Raw genomic sequence first — 25,346 nt, forward strand, 5'->3', positions numbered from 1 at the left:
CTCCCACTTTTCCATTTCTCACTGCCTAAACCCCACTGCTTTAGCCAATTAGTTTCAGTTTAGAAAATCATAGGGAAGAGGCATCTGCAAAGAGAAGGGCTCTCCAGTGGAGATGTTGATTGAGGACAGCCCCTTTCACCCTGGCCCGCGGGCTAAGGAGGGGACGGCTCACAGTCCCACCGTGCTCCCACCCAGGGCAGCACTGAGCATAATACAGCATTGTTCCTCTCCTACCAAATCAGTGAACTGTTACTGAAAAGAGGAGATCAAACAGAACAAAGAAATAGCCCAACTATGCTTACCATAACACTGCCCTGCTACCAATGGTACCTACTGTTCAATTTACATCGGACTTCAATGGTCTGAGTCAGCTTCATTGGTTAGAAAGACTGCCAGATGGCTCCTCTAATTCCACAGATACAAACCTTGTGTCTATATGCACAAATACCTAAAAAGTAGTTACGCAGCTAAGCAAATAGGCCTGTCCCCTCCATGTTATCAAAATACAACCTTCTTATCAGAAACCAGGTGTAAATACAATAGCCAACTTTTACTTTAATTCTTAACGTTCTTTCCTCTGCACAGAATCTCATAACATATTACTTGCACCTCAGAAAACAAAAACATCATCAAAAAGAATGCCAGTTACATTAATAAAATTGTTTGACATTTTAATTGAGATTTTTTTTTTTTTTTTGCAACAGTTTCTCAAATGCTATGATGAAACACAATCATTTTGAGCGAGACTAAATAAAAGCACAAATCCCAGGAAACAATTCTACATTTGGAGAAAACTGGATAGAAAAGCCTAATTTTAACTAAGAGCATTAGGGAAAATCCTTGCAAAAATTCCTGCTTTCAGTTAAGGCTTTGAAAAGAAAGCTTTTCAGAAGTGTGGAGCACCTCTAATTTCAAGGCAATAATTGAGAATCAGAAGTCCTTAGCATCCTTGAACATAGAACTAGGCAATTATTTTCTAAACAAATTGAACTTTAAAGAGCTAATAATCTTATTAAAAATGAGATTGATTCTTACCACTGGCAGCTTGCCCTATAATTGTCAGTCACTCAGTTGTTCTTAGTTTATCGGATGAAACAAATGATGCACCATTTCATGGTTGGTATTGTTTTATTGTCTAATATTGATTAAGTTATTTACACTCCTACTTTTCAATCCACAGTTTAGCACTCATACCTATGGCTTTTACTTTTATGTTTAGCACAACATATTTCTGTGAAGTGTCAGAACATCATTTCAAACAAACAGGAACCCAATATCATATAGACAAGTCTCTATGGTTAAACGTATTCAATATAAAAAGTGATGATTTATAAAAGAAAAGTCTGCTGGTAGCTTTCTTCCAGTTCATGCTTACCACAGTTTCTACTGAGCTTTTCTTATTTCAAAGTGTCCTTTTTAGAGTGCCCTGCTGCCTACATGTGGAAACTGTTTCTGCTTCCTCCCTCAGTCCCCCGCCTCTACATTAAATGGGAAAAAAAAAAAAATCAGTAGCTGACATTTTTAAGCTAAAATATAAAGCGCTATAACATTACCTACATTGCCTTTTACTGAACTAGGTTCTTGAACACTCTAGGAACTTTGTGGAAATTTAACCAGTCAGTGTTGACAAGGCACAGGATTCTTGTGCTCAGAGGCCTCTGGCAACATTATTTTTTCCCCAGCCTGAAAGTCAAGGACCACTGTAGGATACAGCAAACAGATCGATCCGAAAATTCACAGATGCCCAACTGCCACTTAAAATAGAACTGACCAGATTTTACTGATTCTTCTGCCACAGACACCCTGCAAATCTAGAACAAGAGTTTGCTTCTAGCAAGGGCAAAAGAGTTCAAGTTACTCTTACATATACCCAGCGTGGAGTAACAATGACACAAGCTATTCATTTTAAAATCCTCACAAAACTGTCCATGTCTGTGGTATTTTCTGTTCCATGGTATTACATGAATGTGAAAGTTATTTTTCACATATGTGAGAAGTTTAGTTGTACATGAAGAAAGCTAATTTTGGTCCACTTGTCCAGCTTCCTAAGGGCAGCATATTGGAAAGGTAACCACTGATGGTTCACAAACCGATGTAAAAGTTAACAAAAATAATTTGGTATTTCATTCCTAAACTTGTACAGTGTCATTATTTGTCCTAGTCATCCACCTTTTCATTCTGCATGTCCACTAATTGTTGAGGTTTTAAGTCTTCAGCTTGTTCATGATCTTCCTTAACTGCATGATCTACTTCATCAGGTTCTTCTGCTTCTCCTTGATCAACACTTCCATACTGTACTTGTTCAAGGTCTGTTCCATCCACAAGTTCTGCCTGTACTTCTTCCATCTGTATTTGATTTACATGTTCAACATGTAACTGCTCCACATGAACTTCAGCACCTTGTTCAGTCTGAATGTGTTCCACTTCCAAGTAACGAATTTGCACCTGTTCTTGAAGTTCCTCCATCTGCGCACCTTTCACTTGATTGTCCTGTATGAGATCCTGATGCATCTGTTCCACAGTAACCTGTGCAGGATCCACTTGTACCTGAATTACTGGTAGGACATGGACTTGTTCCACTTGTTCTATTATAGTCATTGATGTTACTGGTTCGTTTTCCGCTGGAAGCACCTCTTCTGTCACTACTTGTTCTGAAATATTGTGCATTTCTTTGAGATGCCTTCTCAGCTCACTGCCTCGCATAAACCACAAATCACATAGAGTACAGTGGTTTGGTTTGTCACCTGTGTGTATTACCAAGTGATCTTTGAATTGATCCCAGCTGTTAAACACACTGTTACAAACCTGAAACAGAAGATACTGTATGTTAAACAGTGCCAACAGAAATATGACAAAGTATAGTGCCTATTTCAGATCATGGCTTCACATACTGTAGTTTCTTGCTACTTGGATTAAAAAATATATATATACATTAGGGGGTGAAAGCTGAGAAGTCAGCTTCAGATGAACAGAAGACCTGGCATTTATTTATTTTTGAGAAACAATGTGCTACTTTTGAGTTGTGTACACACAGAATACATACAAAATTAATGTAAAGTTAAAATAAGAAAACTTTGAAATGCTTTACTGATTCATGAAATTCACATACAGTATCATGCCCCAATAAATGTCTGGTGCTAGAGTTTTGAGTGGAAAGCCATTTATGTAATAATACTGTATAATGGAAGTGTAATACAATCTGTCCTGTTACTGATGTTCTAGATGCAGTACTACTAGCCAACTTTTCCCTGTCAGCTTTCATTTGCTTATGGCATCAAGAGGTTTACCTCAGCAGACTTCTTAAAATACTAACCTTACAGATAAACACTCAGAATTACTTAGTCGTACCTAAAAGTAATGACTGTTGGTAATGACCAAGCACATAATTATTGCTCTTGCCACATGGAGCCTAATTCAGTACTCCAGACATACACTGAAGAGCACCAAAAGTCCTCAACAAGGAGGCACCACTTTGCTTTTGCCTCTTTGTTCAGTGAGCCAAGATTTATTTACTGAACACTATTCAATCTTAGTTCTAAGGAGAGAAAAATTCAAGAAAAATTTATCCAAGAACTGCTGTAGTTACTGCAAGTTGAAGAAACACTAATCCACAATCACAACATCTGTTAGAGGGGGTGGTATCAATATAGAAAGTGAAAGCTATGATACAAAGTTATTAGATCAAAGGATCACAAAGACAAAACAGTATGTTCCATGAAGCTATCTGGTACAACTTTGTGTTATACAATAATTCTCACATTCAGAACAAAGTAATCTTTAAGACAAAGGTATGCTCCGAAGAATCAGCTTCAGACTAGCATTACAACCAAATGATGCAACAGCATCAGTGAAACTTCTGGTTAAATTATTTGATTAGCAATGCAAAATTAATTAATCTCTTGCAGTATTCAATGCTTTCTTGAGAATAAGATCACTCACTCTTTTGGAACAAATAAAGCCGATATCCAGTAGATTTCTTCACTACACAACCCAACTTAACCTCAAACCACAGCCATTCTGTGAACTGAATAAGGTGAGAGCCTTAAAGGACTAGAAAGGAAGAGGAAGCGGGGGAGAGGAAGATGGAAGAAAAGAAGTGTGTTTATATTTGAGACTGTTACAGCAGTGAGGCAGCAACTGGCATATAAAAATGCTACAACCAGCCTCAGCTCTTGTATTTTCTAGCTTCCCAGAGTCAGCTTTTAAATGCTAAGTAAGATTTAGATAAACAGCTTTTCAAATGTCAGTTACATACAGTTACTGACCAAGTACCCCAGCTGACCATCTACTGTATTTGTACTTGCTTAAAAGACATTACAGATTGCCATTTTAAATTGGAATGACTTTCCAGGCAAAGTCAAGGTATTTGGTATCAAACAGAAGAATAATAAAATAATAAATAAAATAGTACTTTGTATTTTGGACTTTAGGGAAGCATGCTCACAAGCTGTAAACGCCTAGGTCAGTGCATCAATAACCTTGAAAGGGAAGTAGAAAGATCAGTAAAATGCAGATGAACAATTACACACCTGTAAGAATCTCTCTGATTGTAAGAATTATGAGGCTCCATATTAATAATTCCATATTTTCAATGGAACTACTTAGACATAAGAATTTATGTGCATGTTTTAGTTTACGGCAATCCTCATATATAATTTAGTAAAAGTAGTTCTTGGTGATCTAAGCCCCCTCTCATTGCCTTTCCTGCTTAGTACAGGAAAGAGGTATTTAACCTCAGGCTCTGCTACTTCCACTACCCACCTGACATTCATACAGCTTTTTTCTTCCCTTTTTAGCTCCAGCTCCAGATTGACAGGCCGTCAGGTGACATTTGAGAGTGCTATTCCTAGCAAAACGTTCATGGCAGTTTGGACATTCAAATGGTTTTTCACCTGTTAAGACAGATACAGGAATTTGTAAGTGTATAAAACCAGGCAGTTCTCTGTCAGCTCTCTCTTCCTCCTCTCTCTTGTGTAGGTTGATATATACACTGTAAAGACATCGCCAACTGAGTTATTCTAAAGAAGATAAAGACATTATATGTAAACTCAATTTATGTAAATCAAAGGAAAAAACCTCACGTGGAGTCATAACTCTCATTTAGAAATAAGACAATGTAACAATTAGCAGTGCCATTTAAGATACATTTAGGTTTTTATGGAAGTGACTTCACTATTCTGATGAAATATCTTAAGAAAAAATAGCACTAATTTCTCTCTTTTCATATTTACAATTAAAGACCCAACATTAGTAAATATATCAAGTGACATATTAAAGAAGGAAATATTTAAATAACAGAGTTTTGTTTCCAAGAACAATAACTGCTCCAGAAGAAAAGCTGGCAAGGAGTGACCATACAATAACAATGTATCGGTATTAAAAGAAACGAACAACACTCCTTCCCCCCAAAATACAGTGAAGAGAAATCACAGAAGAGCATAAATGGGCACAAGTAAGATAAGTGACCAAACTGAAAGGAATTTTTAACTTCCAACCTGATACCAAACACAGAAGCAAGCTAGGGACAACAGCAGGAGAGGCTGAAAGCAGGTCCGTTTTTCTTTTTAATCCAAAATAGTATATTGTTGGTACTGTCATCAAGTAGTAACAAAGAACAACTGGTGTCTCGTTTACTAATTTAATCACGCACATACTCAATGAAATTCAAGGAAATGAAAGTATAAAAAAATTAGGAACAGGGTGCTTATTCTGAAAGTCTGATATTGATAGTTAATTTGTGGAGGTGGTGACACCAACATCACTACTGAAACAGTTTAATGAACTCCAAAAGAGGCTGAGACATTTCAGTGAATAACAAAAAAATCTGTACTAGCTAGTAAAAATGCCTGCATTTTCAGGAATGCAATTATTAGTGACTACTGAGATAGAAGCCAACAAACCCGTACTTTCAGAAATAAAGATACTCCAAAGTTTCTAATCAGTTTTTCAAAAGAAATGCACAAGTAGCCTATAATTTTCACTTACAAACCGAAAAAATGTTAAATGGTGTGAACATTCCCCTTCATGGTTACAAAATGTTACGTTTTTGGAGACTGTACAGGTAACGCAGAGGATGCTGAACTGCCATCAGTCTTGCAGGTCAAAAATCAAGGACTTAGCACATCCTGGCACAGTGCAAATCAACACTGTGATGTGGGCTGCACCAGTCACAGCATGGGTTGAAAACACAAAGAGCATGCCCGCTGCCTTTTTCTCTGAGAAACACACTGGTGAGCTGGGGGCTGAACTCCCCTGCTAAAGGTGACAGCTTGCTTCTCCTACCCCACTACGAGCTGAGTTGCATCTGAGTGAGATTTTATGATGACACAGGCTTTGGGCCTGATCAAATGATCATCTGTTTTCCCTTTATGAGAACGGATGAGATTTCATTTGCCAACCATAAGGAAATTCTGACCAGAGATAGTTGAATATTGTGCTGGTCCTTTATAATCCTACAGTCACAGGAAGGAGACTTCCACAAATAAATATTTTTTAACCCCCCAAAATTTGTAACAACTACCACAGTGACTTTTATTTGCTTAATATGTAAGGAATACCAGGTAATTCAGCCATAACCATAAAGCTACCATATCATAATTTAGGTCGGGTTTGGAAAGAAATAGTAAACCTAGTTATTTTTTTTTCCACTAAAAGCAAGCATTCGTCAAATTAACTAATTGGGATCATTTATTCAAGGTATGTAAACAGAGTCCATTTATTCACTCCTATGGAGGATGCTATTTGCAGTTCAAAGTACTCTTCCTATAAAACATGTATTAGGTTTACCAAGAATGGCAAAGACTATGATTAACTTCTTATTAGAAGTTTGTATACAAATTACTTCAGTTACAGAGTTTTCAGGCAAGGGGATAGACAAGTTTAATTCAGCTGCTTGGAGCACATCACAACTCCTTTACCTGCACCTTCACTCACGTGAGCACACACATGTGCTGTCCATAAAAGGGAAAAAAAAAAAAAAAAATCAAGAAGGCCTAACTTTCAGAAATATTCAGCAGTCAAAATTGCCAGTAAAATCAGAGCGAATCAAAGCTGTTCAGTGTCTCTTTCCGCTACGGAATATAAGCTTTGCAAAATATCAGGATTAGACCAGCATACTAGGAACAGTAGCTTCATTTTAAGACTGATTTCTGTATGAGGAAATTGCTCTTCTTGTGCAAGACAAATTAGAGGTATTTAACTTGATGGATATACATTATTTAAGTGCAGCCTTGTGGAATTTCTGTCCTGTGTGTTACTTACAATTGGCAAGTGAAATATCATCCATCCTCATAGAGGGGAAAAACATACTAATTACATGAGCCCAAAACTCCTCCCTCTTTATAAATTCTGGAGACTTTGTTAATACTTTCAGAGTTAAATGATATGCAAGACGTTTTTGAGGTATTTTTTGAGAGACTTGGAAGCTGCTTAGGGCACTGTACGCATGAGTGAGAAACTCCATATATCTCTTTCCTGTATTTTATTGAGACAAAGATAATATCCATTGGTAATGTCAAATTCCTACATCAAAAAGAACTACAAGCATAGATAAAGCGCCTGTTTCTGCTCCAATTGCTATTTTCATGTTATTGCTGGTGTTGTGAAGAACCAGTAACAAGATCAAATACTTTGTAGGACACTTTCCCCCAGGCCTTTTAATTTCATTTTAGAATTCAACCAGCGCTATACAGAATTCAGACCTTACAATCTTTTGGCTGAATGGGAGTTTTTCCACTGATCTTAGGAGACCACAGTTAAATGCTAGTATGTTTTTATTTTAATCTTATGGCTTTTGAAAATGCTAATCCCAAAGTAATTAAGTTCCATGCCTTACACTTGTTGTATCAATATATCTAGAAAGCATTCTGTACCTCCTGTGACATGCTAAGTCGCTTTGTCCCCAAAATCCTTTGTTGCAACAGCAATCAACATATTGTGATATTTGGGTTACTCTCTTAATCTGCCATAAACTTCTACCTGAAAAGTCTTTTGTTAAGTAGCTTGTTTTTGGATGGCTCATAATGGAGAAACACGCGCTGTTTCATAGGTAACAAGGATTTGCCAAAGACTGTTTATAAATAGAACTTTTGAGGTGCTATTTGGAGTAGACTGGACACTGCCATATATACTCAGCAGTCTCATACATAGATACCAAGAAATTAAAATCAGAAGGCTTTAACAATGACAAGAGGTTGTGAAAGAACTAGGGCTGCTACCCTCCATTAAATTCTTACAGATGACTCATGACTGACATATTAACCAAAACCATCTGAAAGATCAGGACCACATTATTTTACATTCATCTGTATAATGATCAGTACCTGTTCAGATAGTATACTTTTCAGTGAGATGACGAAGTAGCATCTTAACCTCCCATAATATAAAGAACAAAGCAGCAGCACAAACCACTTTGTACTCAAAAGATGCTATCCAGATTTCAGAGAGGCAGATTTCACAGTAAAAAAAAAGCATACTATAGTCACTAGAAACATTTTGCTGTTTTAATTAACAAAGAAAATAAAGTCATAGATGAGATGTCAAGAGTAAGAGAGAATCTTTCAAAACAAGATGATACAAGAGAACTTTTAGGGAGTATTTTATGCCTAATGCATTAAAAGGCATTTGCTCGGAAGTTTTGTTAGACAAAGCCCTCTAAACTGTATTCCATTGAGAAGCTCACAGTTGAGGTCGTATTTCAACAGAAACATCTGCTAGCGGAACTGTGAAAATAAAAGCAGCTCCTCAGTTCAGTACTTTTGAGGAAGGAAACATGCCTTAAGATTTTGAAAAAAATCTTTAAGATTTAAGACACTTCGGAGAGAAGCTTCATTCATGCTTTCTAGTTTTAGGTGCCTATTTGTAACCCTGTCAATCCCTGAAAAGTTTACATCAATGGAAAGCAAAACAAACGAACAAACAAAAACACAAACCAGCACTTCAGTTGTAAGTAGAAGCCAAGTATTTCTAGCACTGAGGAATCATGCGTTCTCTTCAGCATATTCTCTTTTTCCCCAAAACATGCAAAAACCCAAAATGCTAGAGCCAAGCCACAAGGACAGGACTACCTCAGTGCTCTTACCTGTGTGCTTCCGGAGGTGCTCTTTAAAATGTCCAAAGTGATCAAACTGCTTTTCACAGTACTGGCATATATGTATTTTTTTACCAGGTCTTTGCTTCTTGCTGGCACCACCTTCATCAAGGTGGTAACAGGTGAGGTGCTGTTTCAAAGCACTTTCTCGTAGGTACCTTTTATTGCATATGTCACACTTGTAACTCTCAGTAGAATGTGTTTTCATGTGTTCCTTAAAATGGTAAAACAATTTAAACGAACGGTTACATATCTCACAGTGGAATAAATTGTTCATGTGTGAGAGCTGAAGTTCCACAATTTCAATACCTTCTACCTGTTTGCACGAGGGATCAGTTGCACTATCACCTTCTTGGATCTGGCATTTTCTCTCTCCCTGACGATACTTGCTGGTGATGTCTGCCAGAAGAGCCAGAGCAGATTCATCTGATGTACCTGTTGTCTGGATGTACTTTATGGATTGCTCTGCAGAAGCTACTTCTTCAAGTATTTCAATGCTGTCATCTTCCACTTCAATTGTCCCTTCAGCAATCTCAACCTCAATTTCAACAGGCTCTGATTCTGCAGATGGCAGTGTTTCTGTGATAACATTAGAGGTTTCAGCTATCTTCCTCTTTTTTGGTTTATTTTTACCTTGTGCTTGATTTGATTCTAAAGTTGATGAATTTTCTTTGTTCCTATAAAAACATTTGCATAAGCATGGTTAAGATCCATAAGCACTGACATAACAATTCCTGTCCAATACTGAGCTTCTGCATCCAACACTCTCTAGCTGTTTCTCAAAGAAGCTGAGCAATGAATAACCACATAATCTGTGTGCCTCTCAGAAGCTAATTTGTCCTTAATCTATACTCCTTAGATCTGTAAAACAGCATGGTTAAACCTGCAGAGCCTTAGACATAAGGCTACTAAAGTGTTTTAAATAGCTCTGCTTGAATGATAAAAAGCACCTGTCAGGAAGAAAGGCCACTTAACCTGATGACATAGTTTTATCTAAGAAACTTGTGAAATTCTGTACTTGGAAATAAAATTTCCCCATAGGAAGGAGTTCTTTGGCCTGCATATTCAGAAATAAGGTTCAAGTCCTTCCTACACTAGTGTCTTGGTTTTGTTAAAAAACAAGTTTCTCTTTTAGTGAATTTTTGCCTGTCAGCTAAAGCCTTCATATTAGCTGCATTTTCCTGGAGAACCCAACACATGTTTTGGTTAAACCTAGCAATGGAATGCAAACTTATTGATAAGCACGGATGGACATCTCGCGAGAGGGGCAACGAGAAACTGGTGATCGAGAGACTGACCAATGGTGTATAACATTCCATTCACGTGAATACTTCATATAAAAGTGGGAGATCACGAGGATCTCGTCCCTTGGCCCTTTTCCTTCTTTTCCTCATGGCTGACATTAGGAGAGGACCTTGCTGGTCGTCCCTGTGAACAGAGGCCTAGTGAGAGACTGAATCCAGCTCCGGTTGGCTACAGAGTCTAATCCAGGACTTTGGGTGCTGGCTCTGCAGTTGCTGAGACTTACAAGATTGGTTTTGTATATTTTGTATTATTTTCTCTATTCTTATTAGTAGCATTAGTAAAACATCTTTAACTTTTCCAACTCTCTTCTCCCTGTCCTTCTTTCCCTCCCGATCGCCTGCCTGAGTGGGAAGGGGGGAGAGGGAGGGGCAAAAGGGGGAAGTGGGGGGGAGAGGAGGTTAACAATACATCTGCCAGGGCTTGTCACCCCGCAATCCTAACCCGTGACAGATAATTGGCGCCCAACGTGGGGCAAGAGAAAGGGGTAAATTTGGAGATTTTTGGCTTTTCTACTGCTCTGACGTACCTTTCAATTTTCTTGGCACGGTGCCAACTCATAGAGTTGTGATACTCGCGCGTCTGTTTGCTTCAGATATTATTTAGTGGTATTAAGGCAAAGTGAATTACATTGATTTAAAGATGTTATGGCAAAAGTTGTATCAGTTATTTTCTACATTGTGCTCGCTGATCCCATATCTGTGTTGGTGTTTCTTTCTGAATCGAAGTATTCACTATATAACAACAAGAAACTGGACAGCGGTCATGATGATACTGTGTGGTATGGCACTGGTTTATTTCATTATACTGCAGCCGTTAATGAATTTCTACTCGATTCTGCTTTACCTTAAAAAACCTCTGGGAGAGATGAAAGAGCAGAATGGCTCTATATTTGCTAATTGGTCAAGCGAATCTTTAGAAAGGCTGACTAACAATACTTTTGTGTTTTCGCTAGGACAGTTTGCAAATGTTTTAGAGAACTTTGAATATCCTTGGAGCTTTGATAGAACTGTGATGGTGTTATCTGGTTTGCTGAATGTGTGTCAGTTTGTGTTACTGTTAAGAGAAATGAGGTTCAATAGGAGGTTTGCGTCTCTTTTTAGTCCTGAGATTTGCGGTGCGTCTTCGGAAGCTTTAGCAAAAAGCACTCCTAGCCGCTCGAGAAAAGGCAAAACAGCCAAAGCTGCTGCTGCAGCCACTGCCCCCCCAGCCGCGGCTTCACAGGCTGAAGCTACAGCTCCTCCGCAGAGCTCCTCTGCCAAGGTCGCTGCAGATAACGTTACTTCTCCAGCCTCAAAGGCTAACAAGGTAGCCCCCCCGTCTTCACACACTGGGCACTGTTGCTGCTGTAACCACAGCAATCACTGTGACAGTCATTCAGACTCTGGAAACAAATCAGATGATGGTGAACCCATATCAGCATCAGTTGCTGGTTGTAAGAAAGTCACTAGAAAGACTATCCGTGCAGCAGGTGATGGCACAGGGCCAACATCAACCCAAGAGGCATCATCAGGACAGGGTGGAGATGAAGTGACCACCACTTGGTCCTTTTCTCCAGGTGAGCTGAGAGATCTGCGAAAAGACTTTAGTCGTCGTGAAGGCGAGAATATTTTAACCTGGCTGCTGCGATGCTGGGACAATGGGGCAGAAACAATTGAATTAGAAGGTGGTGAAGCCAGGCAGCTGTGATCTCTGTCAAAAGATTCCACCATTGATAGGGCAATTTCAAGAGAGTCTAATGCCGCTACTCTCTGGACCCAACTCCTGGCAGCTATGAAAGTCAGATTTCCCTACAAGGAAGATTGTATATCCAAGTTAGGGAAATGGAATACTATGGAGAGAGGTATCCAGTTCCTGAGAGAATTAGCTGTGCGAGAGACCATCTATCTAGGACCAAACAGCCAAGAGGGGACAGACCCAGATAGAATCAATTGTACAAAATCTATGTGGCGCAGATTTGTACAAAGTGCACCACCTGCATATGCTAAGTCATTGGCAGGAATGGTCTGGTCGGCTAGAGGTGTACAAGAAATTAATGAAGTGATTGAGCAGCTCCGGTACTTTGAGGACAGCCTTGCTGGTTCTCTACGGGCTTGTGCCTCCGCTGTGGAGAAACTGTGTGAAAAATCTGATGACCGGTTTGAAAAGCTGTTGCAAGAAATCAAAGAGCTCAGAGAAGACTCGTACCGTTCACGACCTGCACAAACCTATGTTTCAGCTGTTAGGAGAAGGCGTTTCCAATCTCGAGAGAGAGGGCAGAGACAGCCCACAAAAAGAGGTTCACTGTGGTTCTTCCTACGTGAGCAGGGAGAAAACATGAATAAGTGGCATGGAAGGCCTACCTCAGAACTTCAAGAACGAGTACGTGAGATAAAAGGAAAAACTCCTAGGAAGGTGGCTGCTCCAGTTTACAAAAGGAGCAGAAGAGATTCTGATGCTCTTGAAGGAACCTCTAATTCACACCCAGAGACTGTGCAAAACAGGAATTAGAGGTGCCCTGCCTCCAACCAGGTGGAGGAAAGGGATAACAGAGTTTATTGGACTGTACAAATACTATGGCCTGGTACAACACAACCCCAGGAGTACAAAGCTTTAGTGGACACTGGTGCTCAGTGCACAATAATTCCTTCTAATTATAAAGGAACGCAATCCATCAATATTGTTGGAGTGACTGGGGGATCCCAGGAGCTGACTGTTGTAGAGGCTGAAATGAGCCTAACTGCAAAAAACTGGCAAAAGCATCCCATTGTGACTGGTCCAGATGCTCCGTGCATCCTTGGCATAGACTACCTCAGGAGAGGGTATTTTAAGGACCCAAAAGGGTATAGGTGGGCATTTGGTATAGCAGCTGTGGACACTGAGAAAATTGAACAGCTGTCTGATTTGCCTGGTCTTTCAGATGATCCTTCTGTTGTAGGACTGCTGAGGGTTGACGATCAGCAGGTGCCAATTGCTACCACGACGGTGCATCGCCGGCAATATCGCACCAATCGAGACTCTTTGATTCCTATCCAGAAGCTGATCCGTCAATTGGAAAGCCAGGGTGTGATCAGTAAGACTCGCTCACCTTTTAACAGCCCAATCTGGCCAGTGCGTAAGTCTAGTGACGAGTGGAAACTAACTGTAGACTATCGTGGCCTGAATGAAGTTACACCACCACTGAGTGCTGCTGTGCCTGACATGCTAGACCTGCAATTTGAACTGGAGTCAAAGGCAGCCAAGTGGTATGCTACAATTGACATTGCTAATGCATTTTTCTCTATTCCTGTAGCAGCAGAGTGCAGGCCGCAGTTTGCTTTCACCTGGAGGGGCATCCAGTATACATGGAACCGCTTGCCCCAGGGGTGGAAACACAGTCCTACCATCTGCCATGGACTGATCCAGACCACGCTGGAGCAAGGTGAAGCTCCAGAACGCTTGCAATATATTGATGACATCATCGTATGGGGCGACACAGCGAAAGAAGTCTTTGAGAAGGGTGAGAGAATAATTCATATTCTTTTGGATGCTGGATTTGCCATAAAACGAAGCAAGGTCAAGGGACCTGCACGAGAGATCCAGTTTTTAGGAATAAAATGGCAAGATGGCTGTCGTCAGATCCCAATGGATGTGATCAACAAAATTGCAGCAATGTCTCCACCTACTAATAAAAAGGAGACACAGACTTTCTTGGGCGTTGTAGGTTTTTGGAGAATGCATATTCCTGACTACAGCCACATTGTGAGCCCTCTCTATCGAGTGACTCGTAAAAAGAACCAATTTGAGTGGGGCCCTGAACAACGACAAGCCTTTGAACAAATTAAGCGTGAGATAACTCATGCGGTGGCCCTTGGACCAGTCCGAACTGGACTAGATGTTAAAAATGTGCTCTACACTGCAGCCGGAGATAATGGACTTACCTGGAGCCTCTGGCAGAAAGCACCAGGAGAAACCCAAGGTCGACCCTTAGGTTTTTGGAGCCGAGGATACAAAGGATCTGAGGCCAACTATATTCCAGCTGAAAAGGAGATACTAGCAGCATATGAAGGAGTTCGAGCTGCTTCAGAAGTGATTGGCACTGAAGCACAGCTCCTCCTGGCACCTCGACTGCCGGTGCTGAGCTGGATGTTCAAAGGGACGGTTCCCTCTCCACATCATGCAACCGAAGTTACATGGAGTAAATGGATTGCACTGATCACGCAACGAGCTCGAATTAGAAGTCCCAACCGTCCAGGGATATTAGAAGTGATTACAGACTGGCCAGAAAGCAAAGACTTTGGGATGTCTCCAGATGAGGAGGAAGTAAAACGTGCTGAAGAAGCACCACCATATAATACGCTTTCAGAGACTGATAAGCAGTATGCACTGTTCACAGATGGATCCTGTCGTCTTGTAGGAAAATATCGAAGGTGGAAAGCTGCTGTGTGGAGTCCCACACGACAAGTTACAGAAGCCACTGAAGGACAAGGTGAATCCAGTCAGTTTGCAGAAGTGAAAGCCATCCAGCTGGCTTTGGACATTGCTGAACAAGAGAAGTGGCCAATACTTTATCTCTATACTGACTCATGGATGGTAGCAAATGCCTTGTGGGGGTGGCTACAGCAATGGAAGAAAAGCAACTGGCAGCGCAGAGGTAAACCCATTTGGGCTGCCACACTGTGGCAAGACATTGCTGCTCGGCTAGAGAGCCTGCCTGTGAAAGTTCGTCATGTAGATGCTCATGTGCCTAAAAGTCGAGCCACCGAGGAACATCTAAACAACCAACAAGCAGATCAAGCTGCTAAGATGAAGGTAGCTGAGGTGGACTTGGACTGGCAACATAAAGGTGAACTTTTCCTAGCTCGGTGGGCCCATGATGCTTCAGGGCATCAAGGTAGAGGTGCAACATACAAATGGGCTCGTGATCGAGGGGTGGATTTAACTATGGACATTATTTCACAGGTTATTCATGAATGTGAAACTTGCGCCGAAATCAAACAAGCAAAACGGTTAAAAACTGTATGGTATGGGGGGCGATGGTTAAAGTATAAGTATGGAGAAGCTTGGCAGATTGATTATATTACACTTCCACAAACACGTCAAGGTAAGCGTTATGTACTCACAATGGTGGAAGCAACCACTGGATGGTTGGAAACATATGCCGTACCTCATGCTACAGCCCGAAATACTATCTTGGGCCTTGAGAAGCAAGTCCTTTGACGGCACGGTACACCAGAAAGAATTGAATCAGACAATGGTACTCATTTCAAAAACAGTATTATAGACAATTGGGCCAAAGAACATGGTATTGAGTGGGTATATCATATTCCATATCATGCACCAGCCTCTGGGAAAACTGAAAGGTACAATGGTTTGTTAAAAACTACACTAAAGGCACTTGGTGGTGGAACCTTTAAAAACTGGGATTCACATTTAGCAAAAGCCACTTGGTTGGTCAACACTAGGGGATCAACCAACCGAGCCGGGCCTGCCCAATCAGAAATTCTACGGACTGTAGAAGGAGATAAAGTCCCTGTAGTACACATGAAAAATATCTTAGGAAAGGCAGTCTGGGTTACTCCTGCCTCAGGCAAAGACAAACCTATTCGTGGGATTGTTTTTGCCCAGGGACCTGGCAGCACCTGGTGGGTGATGCTTAAGGATGGAGAAGTTCGGTGTGTACCTCAAGGGGATTTGATTTTAGGTGAAAATATGCAATACTGAACTGTATGATGTGAATTGCCGCACTAACAATGTTTAATAAGTGTCTTTCAGATCAAGACAATGGTGATGAAACTAGAGCTAGCTTCTTCGAGTGGCGCCCGACACCTTCTTCGAAGCTGGTGTCCTTAACCCACAAACAGTGGTCATGAGATGCACTTGTACCATTTTTCCTGCCCTGGGAGACTGTTGTGACAAAATGAACTTAATGAACTTTTCAAAGGATGGTCCACTGATTAATTACTCCTGTGTATATATGTACATATGTATATATATATAGAGTAGTAGTGATTAATTAGATTGTATTGATAGATTGTATTGATAAGGTTTAAGTATTCAGTGAATGTCATATTATAAGGGGTGGAATGTCTTGGTTTTGTTAAAAAAACAAGTTTCTCTTTTAGTGAATTTTTGCCTGTCAGCTAAAGCCTTCATATTAGCTGCATTTTCCTGGAGAACCCGACACATGTTTTGGTTAAACCTAGCAATGGAATGCAAACTTATTGATAAGCACGGATGGACATCTCGCGAGAGGGGCAACGAGAAACTGGTGATCGAGAGACTGACCAACGGTGTATAACATTCCATTCACGTGAATACTTCATATAAAAGTGGGAGATCACGAGGATCTCGTCCCTTGGCCCTTTTCCTTCTTTTCCTCATGGCTGACATTAGGAGAGGACCTTGCTGGTCGTCCCTGTGAACAGAGGCCTAGTGAGAGACTGAATCCAGCTCCGGTTGGCTACAGAGTCTAATCCAGGACTTTGGGTGCTGGCTCTGCAGTTGCTGAGACTTACAAGATTGGTTTTGTATATTTTGTATTATTTTCTCTATTCTTATTAGTAGCATTAGTAAAACATCTTTAACTTTTCCAACTCTCTTCTCTCTGTCCTTCTTTCCCTCCCGATCGCCTGCCTGAGTGGGAAGGGGGGAGAGGGAGGGGCAAAAGGGGGAAGTGGGGGGGAGAGGAGGTTAACAATACATCTGCCAGGGCTTGATTGTCACCCCGCAATCTTAACCCGCGACAACTAGTCACCTTTTAAGCTCTGGAATGTCTGCAGTTGCCTGCAGTGCTTAGAGTTTATTAGAAAACACTACATCTGTGAGGTCACACAAGGATTATTAGAACATCTCGTACTTCAGGAAAGCAGACAGCTAACACCTGAGGTAAAAATAAAAGCCACCGGGACATGGAAAGAGTATTCTAGTTTAATTTTCTGGGCTTAAACACAAACCCCAGCTCTGCTCTGTCCTGCCTGCATCATACACTCACAACCCATTTCTTCCAAGATGTCAGGGATAGCATGCCATCTCAAATACAGACAGAGCTGAGTAGGACGATGCTCTCCAGTCATACCCTCAAGATCATCTGCAGCACTCATGTGCTGGAAGTTTTACTACTGATTATCACTTTCAAAAATGAGTGGCTATGTTCCCCTCAAATCAGACTGACACCCCTCAAGCCAAGCTGACAAGAGTAAGATGCGCTTTTACCTTCCTCTGCAGCCCGATTAATCCCTTAATGTAACTCGTTCCCTATCACTTTCATGTTTTCTAGTAACAGGAGACATAAGGCTTCACCCAGTATCTTTAAGTCATATGTTAGAGATGTGTGGTTAATGATCTAATGCAGGATACAGCATATCAAATGTTACCTTACTCTATTGAGACACAGGAAGATGGAGTAGCTAAACTCACAGTTTCCTCTAGCCTGTATTTCTGACATCTAGAAGGTGACAGTTACTTTGCATATTGCTGCAAGGATCTCCAGGATAATGTACCAGAAGACCTTGATCACATTGTGTGAAACACTAAATGGGGATACACACATACAATACAACCGCACATTAAGGAATAACAGCTTATATTTTCTTTCTAGCCTAGATCATACGATGTGCAACTTTTTGATGCACTATACAAATATTTAGTTCTATAACCATCTCCACTTGAGCTGAAGTTTCTGAAACCTGCCCCTTTCAGTCAAAGCTCTGACTGTGCAATGTATCATAATTCTTCCCCTTCTTACTGTGGAGGAGATAACAAGAGACTGACAGTGGTACTCAAGCTTGTCTTTCTGACCAAAACCAAATAAACCCTCCCACCAAAAAATCCTTTCAAAAACGTATGAACAGTGGAAATAACTCCAAGAATAGACTGGCTTTTGTGTGTGTTTGTTAAGCAAAACATTTGTTTCCTTGTAACGTGAGAATTACAGTGTTTATTGGTGATGCATAACCAACAAACTGCATAACATCATGCAACAGTGGTAAATAACTTCAGGCTGAAGAGTTTAGCTTGATGGATGGATGTGAATCCTAATTCAACAGTTCTACCAGTCTACACTGACTCAAAAGGATGTACATTAAAGCATACTTTTAAAATTTCAAGTTTCTTTTCAATTTCTTAAGCAGAAAACTAAGGTCTGCTCTTTTTTACCTTCACATTATCATCATACACCCAGCTGTCAATTAGGTGTGGGCAGTCAGCAGAGACCTGGTATTAGTTACCAGAAACTCTCAGCCATACAGTGTCTGCAACATTTACTGGCTATGTCACTTGTCATCGAGGTACAGCCTGAAGTGTGTGACACCCATCTTTTAGCCTGCATAATTCTGACCTATATCTTACAGTAGAAGAGTATATGGTGCCACATAAATTTAGGAGGTTCCAGGATAAGAAACAGCACTGAAAAATACAGGGAGCCAGCTCTTACAAAAAGATTTTTGTGACTCTGCCTTACAGCATTGGAAAGAAAAAGAGGCCTATGTGCTTACCTGATTTCAAGTGCTTTGATTGCTTCTAACATCTGTAGGTACTCAGCTGCTTTCCAAACATCATTTGCTTCTTCCTCACCTTGGACCATTAATTTTGCTGTATAGGTGAACTCAATTAGATGACGAAATGCCATGTTACTTACACCTGTATACAGGCAAAAAGAAGAGCATTTCCTTTTAGCAGTTTCTCAGTCTCATCTGTCTGATGAATCTTTCGTACTTGCCTGCACACCATTTTGCTCACAGTAGCATAGCTGCCAGTTTCAAAACCACAACATCCTTAGAAGACTCATGTTGGAATAAAAAGTCTGCTATAGAAACATGTGAATCTGGAACCATTACAGCTATGCCATGACAAAGATAAAAGGAAGGATAAGATGGACAAAAAGCTGTTTGAATAATAAAAAGTATAGATTTAAACATAAAAATATGATCTCTTTCTCAAGAGACCTTGGAGTAGCAAGTTACTGGAGGCTGAAATATTGCTCCAGTAATTTGCTCCCTGGCCATGCTGTTCTTGCAGCCCAGCCAAGGCATTTGCTGTTGGCCATCACTGGCAGCCTTTTTCATTTGACCAGAATGGCTGTCATCAGGGAAAAGACTGGACGTCGCACTGCTACTCCTAAAAACATACAGGGTCTGCCTCCTGACCTCCGTTAGTCATGTATTGAGTGGAAGATTAAAAAAAAGAAAAATGAACAAGGAAAAACCCACCCACAGAACCTCAAACTTTATTTTCCAAAAAAAAATATTTCAACATGGCCCCTCCTCCTTTTTTTTTTTTTTTTAATTTGGCGGGGGGGAGAAGTTTTTTTCCAGTGGTGGTAGCTGCCTCAGAACAACTCAAGAGCTGCGACCCAGAACACTACTTGACATGAACAAGTATGTCTGTAAGCCCGTACCAAGGATAATCCATTCATTTCCAGCTTGGGGACACAACTCTGAAGCTTTTTATTTGTACAAATCAGATTACCTTCAATCTCCACCAAAGGTTCCTGAGTGAAATCTTGGAAGAATTTATAGAAGAACTGGCTGCAGGCAGCAAGAACAGCCTTATGAGCTTTGAAATGGTGACCTACAATGAGAGACAAAAATTTTGGTTTAGGATAACACCTTCCTCACTCATAGTGTAGAAGAAGTGCAGATGCGGAACAGAGATCAGCCAGTGTACTAATCTATTCCAGCAGCATAGAGACATTTATTATGCCTCCTTGTAATGTGGGATACTACTGCAACTAGACTGTCTCATCTCACACAGACCCCTGCTGACATTACGGACCTTGCTGAAGCTCTGCAACTCAGTTAGCTGGAGGACTCACTCCAGTGTTGCTCTTTTCAGATTTAAGCTGTGCAAAATTCCAAGGTGAACTTTCTCCTTTCTTGGCCTCAGCCCTCTGATTTTATCCACATTCTGTTTGTTTTTTGCTGTTCTTACAGACTGATGTATTTTATCGCCACTTCTGACAGCATAACTGCAGAACAGCAGCAGTTGTGCTGTTTTGTTCTTGTTTTCCAGACTTCGTACTCCCCATCACTGTGTTGCGCTCTCCCTGGCACTGGCATGAACGTTCATAAGGATCCATGGGACAGAGACGGGAGAAGTAACAGGGTTCAGAACTACACAGCTGCTGCACACAAAAACATTCAGGATAAGTTTTGTGCAAGTGCTGCCAATGAAACTGTCGCAATTCCTGAAGAGTAACTTTTATTTCGTCTGCTTACTTTTTTCCTAATCAAGACTCTGTAGAACCCTTTTCCTTCAAAAGCGTTCTTGCTATCCTTTTAAAGATCAGGTGTTACTCCTTTAGCTAAATCTGCCCTGGTAGACACTGCCTATCTTCCTTGAAGCCCTCATCTGTTCTAAGACATGTTTGGGATGAAAAGCAATCTTGGGCTATCAATCAGACACCACCTTTTCTAAGGTGATAATAAGCACTTATACCTATGTCAGCCTTTTAAACTAATACTTATGTCCATACAACACACACAGAAAATGAGTGCTTCTACCCTATTATAGCCACATATTAGTAGGCAGGTAGCAGAGAAGAAAGAAATAAATCTTATTTCAAGATTTATTTTTTTTTTTTTTAAACACAACATTTGTTCAAGTTCTCTGAATGCAAACAGTCAGCTTGAGTTAGGGAGAAATATTTTAACAATGTTTCAGAAATCCTTCTGCAACATGTTAAATATAGCACAGCGGTTTCAGAGTGGGCTTCTCACTAAAAGTATTTAGACCATTGTTTGAAAAGCAGAAGCAAAATTATTAATCACTGCTGGAGACTCTGTTCACCCTGAGATTTTAAATGAAACTCTGCATGCAGCTTACACACTGGTACAGAACCAAGAATTTGTCAGCAGCCTGGTTTGACAGCTGACCTGTGACAAGCCCAATGGCTTCCCAGCACAGCCTTCAGAATTGTCTGTATAACACCTGGTTCTTAGGCCTGTACATACCATCAACAATCAGAGTGATATCTGTAAACTGGTCCTGCTCACGTTGTTCATTCAGTCTATCCAAAATAACTTTATAGTGCTCAGGGAATTCTTGGATACATTCCATCGTTTCTTCAGCTTCCATGGTAAAAGGACTAGACTGCAAAAGATGTGGTATGAGTGTAAGGATAATGTGCCACTCAGTAAATACTATGCACAGTTAGGTTAGCATACAAACAGGAACTAACTTGCATTTTTCAGGGACTATAAAATAAATGGAAACCCTGAACTGTCTTGGTAACAGGTTTACCTGATTTTAGCTGACAGGTAGGAAATAGGAGGGTTAATGATGCAGAACATTGCCTTATTTATACACATAACAGACAAAGTGGTAAGTGTATTTATTTATTCCACAGATCCAGCAGGAACCTACCTTCCTCAAAGCAAATATTGCAGTGATGTAACATCTCCACATCTAACTATTCAACACCACTATGGCAGCATAATGTCAGAATCTTTATATAGTTACTTCTTGCTATTCTACCAATTCACTTGGTGGAACAACACTTCTTAAAATTTTCATGTTAAAGTCACATTTTGCAGCTAGTGAACCCAAGATGTTTGCGTCCTTTAAATGAGGTTGTAAAAAAGCAGCATTTTTCAGCTTCTGAGTATATGGGAGTTGCCAGGGATTTAATGTGCTGTCACACCCAAGAGCAAAGAGCATTTTATTAATCCAGCCTACTTACACTCCTCCCCATGCAAAGCGAAATATTCTTAGCCAGTGTTTTGAAAGAGACACATATTCTCGTAATCTGATGACTCTTCCTCCCTTACTAATACAATAACCATAGCTGGGGATGGGAGCTGCGCAGGTCCTCAGACCTGAAGTGGTTTAGCAGAACTCTGTGCCTGTGGACAAGACACAGGTTTTAGTCTGCTGCTTATGCAAAAGAACCTTTTGAGAGAGTCCAGGTGCTTCCATGAAAACATTTCACAAACTAACTCCAGGCAAAATGACTTCAGATCTGTGAGGCATCACTCATCTTCAACTCCCACACTCACATGGCTCACACTGAGAATGCCACAGAAAAAGCAAAGACATTTCAAAATCACCTTAGAACAGAAACTTCCTTTTCAGAGTCTAACTCACTTTGAAGAACACGTGTCTTCTGACTAGGCCTGACTTAGTCCTAAAGGCATTTAAGACATACTTTTCACTATACTGTTAGTATGGACAAAAGGAAGAAAGTCAGGAGAGCAGATGTATCAAACCAACCATTATTAAAGAGTTGGAAATTTCTAGTGTGGCAATGAAGCATTTTTCTTCAGTGCTAGAAGAAAATAGAGAGCAGGTGCTTCCTGACTGCTGGTGCAGATAATTTTTGTATGTGATTGGAATTGGAAGGTCCTGAGTGCAAAACTGTTCCCTACATGTACTGATCACATCTGAGTTGATGCTGTCACGCTTGCAGACTCCCACGTGTGTAAATTCTACCTCACAAACACAGGTGTATGGGATTGAGTAGACACAGAGTAAAATTACCCAGTTATGGTAAGACAAAGTTATCTTCTTATGTCTAGAAGACAAGCAGTAAATGAAATTGTGGAATTCCTGTTTTCACCACAAAACACACTTTCTCGCATCTCAGAAGAACTGGACCATGCAGAAGTCATTTTGCCAAGAGCATTAAAAAAAAAAAAAGGAGCAGAAGCAATCGCTTATGGAAGTCCAGCTCTACCTGCCATTACTGCTTTGCCAAGTGGACACTGAAATACCCATCAGGGTCTTCAAGGGGACAGAGGAGATCGGCCTGTGAGGGTGAGTGGCAAGGTGTGGTGCAAGGGAGCAGATTCTGCTGCTGTTGTCATTGCACGTAATGCACGTAATGATGGGCCTAAGACAGAGGAGCAACAGCTCCTGCCTCTCTTCCATTATCTGGTATTCTACATAAAATCTCATGTGGGAAGTTGTCAGCTATTTACTTCACTGTTTAATTCTTCTTGGGCATTTTTGACACATTATAAAAGGATAAGATGACTTGCAGTTAGAGGCATAATTCCTTAGAAGTTACAACAAACAAAGTTTTGACTGCCAGCTCTCATGATTTCCACGTACCCACATGTAATTTACTTCCAAATTCAATGTTTCTAGGGATATCTTACAAAAAAACCCCCCTCAAAACAATAGTGTAACCTCCCCCTACTCAATCTAAGATTTTTTTTTTTAAGTTTGTCTTTCTCAGAACACTTAACAAACATTAGTAAGAAAACATACAACTTATGATGGTTAGTTTATTGCCGTGAATTAACTAGTAAAAAGTGTGAATTTACTGTGTATCTAAATGCAGTTGCAGCATCCATTGGGTATTCTTATTTTAAAAAGACAGTGATATTGCGGAAAAAGCCTCCAACAGAACAGCATCCATGTGATAAGAGCATGACTACTTTGGAGGAAGAAGTGAAAAGTAGACAAGAAAACTGAGAAGCCATGGAGGGCAAACAGAAATTATCCAAATTGCCACTTATGAGTAGCCTCATAGAAGAGTAACAGAAACTGGACTATTTCAGTTGTTTACCTTGATTTTCTTGAAAGATGCTGTAAACTACAAACTTAACCTTATCGTCTCATAACACTGGATGCATCTTACATGATGTGCATATGATTTGCAAATGTTTTTATAACTCTACTTCAGTAAAGCCAGCTTATTACTATCCTCCTGGACTACAAGCAGCACTCTGTATTTTAGGAAGCAGACACGTGGTTTCTTTGCCCACAACGGGTCACACACGAACGCAGGCAAACAGACCAGTGTCAGAGCGGCTCCAACAACCCCGAGGAGAAACCGAAGCACCGACCAAGCCGCCGCCATCTCGCTGTGACCACCGCAGGAAAGAGGAATCTGAGGAGTGTCTGGCGGGCAACAGTGGCTACACAGAACTGAGAGCTTCTGGTGCGCTTTGCTGATTATTTTTCCTCAAAATGACCAACGCCAGAGCCAGGGCCGTCAGCCCTGCGCCCTCGGCCTCCTCAGCCACGGAACGGGCCCCGCTCCCGCCGCACCGCGAGGCCGCCAGGGGGCGCCCCGACCCCTCCGCCCCGGCGCGCTCCCGCAGGCCCCGCCCCCGCCGGAACCGCAAGGCCTCAGCCCTGCGCCCCGCGGCCAGCCGGTGCCATCGCGCCACAGCCGCAGCCTCATCGGCGGGCGCCCATGGCAGTCAGCGCGACCCCCGCCAATCGTAAGGCGGTGGAAGAGCCCGCCCTAGGCGGAGGAGCCAATAAGCGCCCGCCGAGTCCCAGGAGCGGGAGAAAGCGGAAGGCCTAACCAGCGCCGAGTGCCCGCCGGGCACAGGCGCTCCCAGAGCGTTGCAGGCGGCCGTCGGCGGGTGCGACTATCCCACCGGGGGCACCCCCGGGAAGGGACCAGGCCGGTGTCTCCCCGAGCCATGCGCTTGGAAGCGCCGCCGCCTCGTTAGTGCTTATTACGTCATCAAAGCGCGCATTAAATCGATCCCTTTTCAATTCCCGGCCGGGTCGCGCCCCGGCGGCGCGGCGCCCCGCGGGGTAGGAAGGCGGTTCCGCCAGGTACTCACCGCGAGCAGCCCCTCGCCGCGCCGCGCCCGCTCCGCCGGTACCGCTTCCTGCTCCCCCGCACGCTGGAAAGCGGGGCGGTCGTCGGCCAATCGCGACTCGCATTCCCGGCATGCACCGCGCGGAGGAAGTGACGCTATATCACCTTTCACACGACAGGGCGCGCAGGCGGTAGAAGGGCGGGGCTCGACGGCGCGGTGCATTCTGGGAGTTGTAGTCTTGCCGCGTGCGTCAGCCCCGTGCAGCCGCAGAGCGGCCGGCGGTGGTGGGCGGTGCCGCCGTGAGGAGCCGCTGCCGCGGGTGGGCCTGGCAGGGGCGACTGGCGGGGGCGGGGCCGGGGCCGGGGCCGGGCGGCGGGGCGGGGCGGGGCGGGGGCGGGCACCCCGCTGTGCCGCGCAGACGCGGGTAGTGCTCGGTTGGGGCTGGGCTGCTGCGGGAAGCGGCGCCTCCAGCGGTCGCTTGGTGCCGTCCCGGG

At 42.1% G+C, this 25,346-nt stretch overlaps 1 protein-coding gene across 4 annotated transcripts; it reads right to left on the reverse strand.

The window, feature by feature from the left end:
• Positions 1-650: 650 nt before the first annotated feature.
• Positions 651-25,103, reverse strand: ZNF131 (zinc finger protein 131). Of its 4 annotated transcripts, XM_065860864.2 has the most exons (8): positions 24,874-25,101; positions 21,301-21,439; positions 19,817-19,918; positions 18,844-18,988; positions 9,405-9,765; positions 9,080-9,302; positions 4,762-4,892; positions 651-2,805 (listed from the first exon to the last, which is right to left on the reverse strand). In XM_065860864.2, exons 1-8 carry the CDS (start codon positions 25,072-25,074, stop codon positions 2,158-2,160), a joined length of 1,950 nt encoding a protein of 649 aa, XP_065716936.2. In that variant the 5' UTR covers positions 25,075-25,101; the 3' UTR covers positions 651-2,157. The 4 variants fall into 4 exon arrangements, with proteins under 4 accessions (XP_065716936.2, XP_065716934.2, XP_071658302.1 ...); XM_065860862.2 differs by having other exon boundaries at positions 9,080-9,765; positions 24,874-25,103; XM_071802201.1 differs by lacking the exon at positions 24,874-25,101 and adding an exon at positions 24,090-24,328 and having other exon boundaries at positions 9,080-9,765.
• Between the last annotated feature and the right edge of the window lie 243 nt (positions 25,104-25,346).

Source organism: Patagioenas fasciata, chromosome Z (genome assembly GCF_037038585.1).
Source record: "Patagioenas fasciata isolate bPatFas1 chromosome Z, bPatFas1.hap1, whole genome shotgun sequence".
Taxonomy (NCBI): domain Eukaryota; kingdom Metazoa; phylum Chordata; class Aves; order Columbiformes; family Columbidae; genus Patagioenas; species Patagioenas fasciata.